The sequence below is a fragment of the Amphibalanus amphitrite genome, unplaced genomic scaffold (genome assembly GCF_019059575.1).
Source record: "Amphibalanus amphitrite isolate SeventyFive unplaced genomic scaffold, NRLGWU_Aamphi_draft 001871F_arrow, whole genome shotgun sequence".
Lineage (NCBI taxonomy): Eukaryota > Metazoa > Arthropoda > Thecostraca > Balanomorpha > Balanidae > Amphibalanus > Amphibalanus amphitrite.
Window position 1 is genome coordinate 46,651 of NW_024883364.1, and position 6,000 is coordinate 52,650.

At 44.5% G+C, this 6,000-nt stretch overlaps 1 protein-coding gene across 4 annotated transcripts; it reads right to left on the reverse strand.

Moving 5' to 3' along the window:
• Nucleotides 1–363: 363 nt before the first annotated feature.
• LOC122375565 (probable 28S ribosomal protein S6, mitochondrial) lies at nt 364–5,474 on the reverse strand. 4 transcript variants are annotated; one of them, XM_043355047.1, is made up of 5 exons: nt 5,093–5,474; nt 4,108–4,164; nt 3,182–3,321; nt 2,316–2,477; nt 364–623 (listed from the first exon to the last, which is right to left on the reverse strand). In XM_043355047.1, exons 2-5 carry the CDS (start codon nt 4,150–4,152, stop codon nt 521–523), a joined length of 450 nt encoding a protein of 149 aa, XP_043210982.1. In that variant the 5' UTR covers nt 4,153–4,164; nt 5,093–5,474; the 3' UTR covers nt 364–520. The 4 variants fall into 4 exon arrangements, with proteins under 4 accessions (XP_043210982.1, XP_043210980.1, XP_043210979.1 ...); XM_043355045.1 differs by having other exon boundaries at nt 5,221–5,237; XM_043355044.1 differs by lacking the exon at nt 5,093–5,474 and adding an exon at nt 4,764–4,811.
• Nucleotides 5,475–6,000: the final 526 nt, after the last annotated feature.

Sequence of the window (6,000 nt, forward strand, 5' to 3'; positions counted from 1 at the left end):
ATGGAAATCCATGGACAGTGATACTGCACGGCAGGCTTTTCAATGCCTCGGCACATGTATTGGGAGCCGGAGCTCTCTCTTCCATGGTTTGCCTGCTCAGTTACGGAGCAGACTCAGTCGACCACGTGCCCTGAATAAAAATGTTGTTTCGATTTCGAAACAATGGCGCGACCCAACGCCAACCCAACCCAATCTGAGACGTAAGCAATGGTACTGTGTGGCCAAAGGTGGTACGGCAGCTTCGTTACGGCAACGCTAGATGTCACGCTGAGGACCTAACAAGGCCGGTTCACAACCGTGTATCTATAAAATATGTGCAAAATTAGCGCTTTGTAGTAGATAGCAGACAATGTAAAAGTGTGGTCCGTCATTACAGTATATTTTATCAAAACCTACACAGCAAAGCTTTATAACTACACAATAGTTCTGACCAAGTTCATCGCAAGCATACTCATATAAAACAAAACAGAGCACATTCCCGACTAGGAGAGGAGTTAAAGACCCGTGAACACCATAGTCGCTACCGCTGGAAAGGATAAAAGTCGAGCTTGGTGTTGGGCTTGAACTTCTTTTGGCGCTGCTCCTTCTTTTCGACGGCCGCCAACATTTGTTTGACCTCGGCCCTGGAGGGAGAAGTTGAGAATAATCAGGGGACTTTCACAGCCTATACACCCTGCGACCTCTCTTACCCAATATACAGGGTGTTTCACTAAAAGTGTCAAAAAGTAAAAGGTCATAATGCACATAATAACAATGTTTTCTAAGGAAATTTGCATATCATTTCATCCGCAATTGTTGGACATTTGAATATATAAAAACGATATCACCGTCACTCAAACCTATTCCACACATCTGCCCCTTCTTTTGATGCACCGTTTCGGCACGTGTCCGGAGGTGCCTCACAGCCCGTTTTCATCTTCAGCGTCCAGACTGTCGGCAAAGCCTTGAATTGTGCTCTTCAGCTCCCGAAGTGATGCGACTTGAGTTTTCCTCAGCTCTGCGAGGGCTACTGAGTCACTGACCAAACCAGAGGCTTAGTGGTGACAGATCGGGGCTTCGCGCTGGCCAGGGGCGGGCGGCGAGGCAGCTGATTATTCGGCCCAGGAGCTTCTGGTCCAGTCAGTTTCTGGTGGCTACAGCCGTTACAGTGGTTGATTTTAATAACTTGTAAGGCCCTGGCTATTTCTGATGTTGGAATTAGCTTCTTGTTATCTTCAAAGGCTCTCAAAAAGACCCTGACCTTCTCAACGGTTTCCGCCGAGAGGTGGGGGCAACCCCGCCTTTTTTGGACTGGAACCGGCATCGAAGGAACTCTTTTAAACCTCTCAACAAGCCCTTTGGAACTTTTATAATCTGGAACGTAGCGAGGTGAGAGAGTAAAAAGTTTCCTGAAAAATCGGCATACGGTTTCAATGTTTCTGATGGCACGAAATGTACATAAGTGTAATTCATCCCTCCTGTTGCGGTGTAAATAACCTGTTCTTGTTCTGCATAAGGAAAAAATGACTAGTGACTTTGGCCTCCTGCCCTCGCTCCGTATGAGTGTAAAATATATCTTAAATGGATAAATAATAAATGTCCAAAAATTTGCAACAAAGCCACGTGCGCAGCCACGTGATTTGCATATTCTATATATCTTTAATAGGCATTTACTTTTTGACACTTTTAGTGAAACACCCTGAAGTTCAGCATTGGGCATGCAGGGCGGAAGTTGAATATCTATCCGATAAAATGTCTAGCATTGTTGAGTACGAACTTGGTGATCAATTTGCATATAGCGTTTATATTGCGTGCACCAAGTCATCGTTCAAGAATCGAGCAATATATCAATATGTTCACTATTACATAAAGCACGGCCTGCTGAGCGTCCTTTGGAAGAATGAAGACGGACAAAATCGATATAGATCGCATAAGTTTGACAAGAAATCCGATAGTCAAACCACGTACTTATTCACAGTTATGTAAGACCTGTACAAACCAGTTGTAATTCAACTGCATGAAGATTGACTTCACTTTCTTATGATGAGTTGGAAATTTGTATGTTATGCACACATTAAAATGATAGATTGTAAGACTCTTTCCGCAATCAAGAAATCGCATGCGAAAGCTTATTCAAATACATGGAAGCACGCTCGCATCAATCGCACGCACCTCCCGCATGCGATTGATGCGGGCAGAATTATAATGCATTTGAATAGGCTCTCGCATGTGATTTCCCGAATGCGGAAAGAGCCTGTTTCAGCCTAAGTCCTTAGTGGACAGCTGTGTACCGAGCAGCCTGACCTCTCGTCAGGGACTCGGGAGTCGGGACTGACCTGTAGGGCGGCGGCATGGTCTCCTCGTGGAAGGTACACTGCTGCGGTTCCGGCTCCTCCACCTTGAACACACCGTAGCGGACGACGTCCACGTCGCGGCCGGCAAAGTCCATCACGTCAAATACTCGCGCCGGCGGTATGTCAAACTCCACACGGAAGTAGCTGGAACAGACCGCCAGCCGCTTGTTACAGGAAGAAGGGGAGGACGTGAGGGACACCTGTGACTTATTCGGCATCATACACCGGTGAGTAGTACGAGAATGAGCACGCAATAGCCACGCATGTCTTGGTAATTTGATCTCCAGAGGTAGAGCCCCATAACACTCGATCCTCATATCACTCTTTAGTCTTTATCTGTTCCCACTGCCGTGAATGTTGGTCTCTCCAGCAAATCGTCCCCGTTACTACCGTAATTGCCGCTGCAGCCTCCATCTCGCTAGCAGTTAGCACCTGTCTGGTCTCTCACTGTCGGCCCATCTCGCTCTGACCAAAAATTCGTTCCGCGCATGTTTTATAATTTAGCATTAACGCACCGTGAACATCTGTGCTTGATGCCGCCGAAAGACAGTAAATAAGAATGGAGGGGCGGCCACCGGCCACCGATCTCAGTTTGGCCCTCATCCAAATGCGACTCGCATTGCGACTTCCCAGCTCGCGGCCTGAGGTGCGGCATCTCGCCACGCCTAGATGGTAGATGGCGCGACAGGCCAAGAACTGCCAATGCTAAGTCACTGGACATTGCTACACAAATCTCCCACTGCCATTTCCACCCTTTTTAGACCCCCAGTACCCCTCCCCCTCCCCACAAACACTGTCCGCCAATCCGCTCCCCCAGTCCCCCCTCCCAGCCCCACACCCCTTCTCACCTGCCCTCGGAGTGCCGCAGACCGTGAGCGGCCATCCTGCTGGGTAGTGCTCGCGTGCCCAGGCTCTCCACCTTCCGTATGTAGCCGCCCCTGTCCATCACCAGTTCGGCCGTCCGCTTCACCGTCTGCACCAGTGCCGGCTGGCGGTCACAGGGCCGGTGCACGGTTATGGTCAATGGGTGCGGGTACAGAGCAGCACGCTGCTATTACACGTGTCAAATTGGGTTTCCATGGAAACATCAACAAACCATGCCGTCGTCAATCTGTGTGATGTTATCAAATATTGCTGCTAACATCTTCACGGCCGTGCAATCAAACAAATGTATCAAACGCATTCAACGAGACAGCAACTCTGTTCCAAACGTAGCTATGAAAAAAACTCACGGATTACACGAAACATCATTAGTGTGATGTCATCACATTATGTTAGCAGTCGCGCAATTTGATAGCAGCATGCTGCTATCACCGGTGAAACAGGCCCCCATGCGCCAGCGCCGGTGCAAGGCAGCGATTAATGGGTCCAGTCAGGGCACATTCTCGGGTCATTCTCAGTGAACATGTCTGGAGCTGAGCACAGTCTCAGTTCACAGGTTCAGTTAAAGCACAGCCACATGAAATGGGTTCTCACAGAGCACAGTCATAGGTCAGAGCACAATCACAGGTCAGCTCAGGGTATAATCACAGGTCTACTCAGGACAGTTACATAACCATTCAAGACAGCCACATATTTGTTCAGGGCACAGTCACAGGTTTTGCAAAGGTCACAGTTCTGATCAAGAACATAGTCATTGATAAATTAAACAATTGTAGCTTATAAAATAGTATGGAATAATAACCTTATGCTCACTCATTAAAATGTTAATAAAATCAAAATAATACCAAGAGTGTAGGAGACATGATGATCATCATTTGTTTTTGAAACATACCTTTTGCATTTTTCTAAGAAGAAGAGAAATCTCATATGTTGGCATTGTTGCTTTTATCTGAAAATAAAAGTAAGAAGTTAACTTCCCAGATACAACACACTTGGCCATTCACAGTGACACAAAAACATTCAACAGTCAACAGCCCAAATGGTCATATTCACAACATGCCAATGAATTTAGCATCAGGTGGTATTTGAAAGACTGCAAAGTGCAAAAGAGAGGCTATCAATGCAAAAAAAGAAATGTTTGCTGAGTGTAAAGTATGAGAATTGTGATAAACTGAATTGGTTCCTCTACTACAACAATTAACTTGAGCAATATTTTTCCTGAGCAGTTAAGCTCTGTGCTCAGTGCTGTGATGTCTGCTAAACAGCTAAAGTCATCTACTTTGTGCAGTTCTACTGGAATCGTGGTAAGATTACGGTTAATTAGTTCACTGAAAATTGTTGATCAGATTAACTGACACATTTTTCTTCCTAAACATGAGTTTCTTTATAGAATGATGTCTATATTATAGGAATTAACCAATATCTGAACTGGGACAAAATGAGATGGAAAACATGACCTGGTTTAAAGCCAGCCTAGCTGAAAACATGCTCAAACATCATAGCCAGTTACTACCCATTCAAAATAATTATATCATCAATCGGAAGCACTGGTGGGTCGAATCTGAAAACAGGGTGCTGGAGGGCATATAAGTCAGTGAAGTCACATGATTACCATGAAATTATGTATCTTAAAAACCCTTGAAAATTAAGGTTGTCACGTGACAATTTCAGGAGCCTTGATCCCCCAGGCACCCTGTTTTTATATTCCACCCACTGGTGCACTGATGAAAGGTGCACTTATTGTCAAACTTCAAAGTACAGGTTTGTGTACTTTCACTGTTTACATTCTGATTCTGCTCAAATTGTGCTTTTGCTTTGATAAAGGTGGAAAGAGTTCAGTTACAATAAACACAGATAAGCAGAAACATAGGTACTACCTTGCTATATGTGATAAGCAATCACTGCCGTTTCTATGCAGTTGCAGTATGTGCGAAGAATTGCCCTTTTGCTCCAATACTATATCAATTATCAATAATTCAAAATGAAATTTGTCTATTGAAGTCACTTTTCAGCTTTTCAGTATATATGGCCTTGCTTTTCAGGAATAAAATGTTCTAAGGGTGGATGAGTCCAGTTCACCGTTGACTGGAACAACACTTGTCAATGTACATTTTTTCGCTTTCTCATGCAAAAAAAAACTCAAAGCTGTTTTTTGTTTTTAATTTACTTCAAAAATAACCTTTGTAACAAATTATATTAAATTCAAAAGCAATTTTAAAAAGAAATTTGTCTGAAACACTTCCCTAATTCGTCTGAATTTGTTTACGGTAATAGGTAAGAACACCATAGTGCTGTTTCAAAAATGCCTTTGCTGCGCCACTGATGTCTTTCAGAAGCGATGCCATATGGTGCCCATATCGAACTTGGGGGAAGGAGTGGAGTAGTAATTTTTACTAGAGTAAGCACGTTTGTTTTGTTGGGTTAGGCCCTTTCGGTCTGACCGCTGACGAGACCATCTCGCATGTCTTTCGGTCTGACGAGACCGGGACAGAAATCGCATTGAAACGGCGGCCAGGAAGAGTGGCCACTTGGTTAATAATAGCCGTTTTCACGACGGCCATCTGGTACACATTTGGTGCACATCTGGTGCAGATTAGGTGCAGATTTGGTCAAATTAGGGTCAGTGAGTCTCTTTCTTAGTAGCTATCAGCTAGGGTTGCACTTATTGCTTATATGCCTACTTTGTCATATTATCAGAGAGCATCATCGATTAAAGCACTGAAATAAATACATGAAATGAACAAATTTGCTGTAAAAGAGATTAGGTGCAGATTTGGTCAAATTA

Bases quoted from the DNA above. Each gene is read 5' to 3' on its own strand.
- LOC122375565 (XM_043355047.1), bottom strand. From the start codon at position 4,152: ATGCCAACATATGAGATTTCTCTTCTTCTTAGAAAAATGCAAAAG. The intron at 3,322-4,107 runs GTATGTTTCAAA...TGTGACCGCCAG, and splicing joins TTCTTAGAAAAATGCAAAAG to CCGGCACTGGTGCAGACGGT. The intron at 2,478-3,181 runs GTGAGAAGGGGT...GGTCTGTTCCAG, and splicing joins CTGCGGCACTCCGAGGGCAG to CTACTTCCGTGTGGAGTTTG.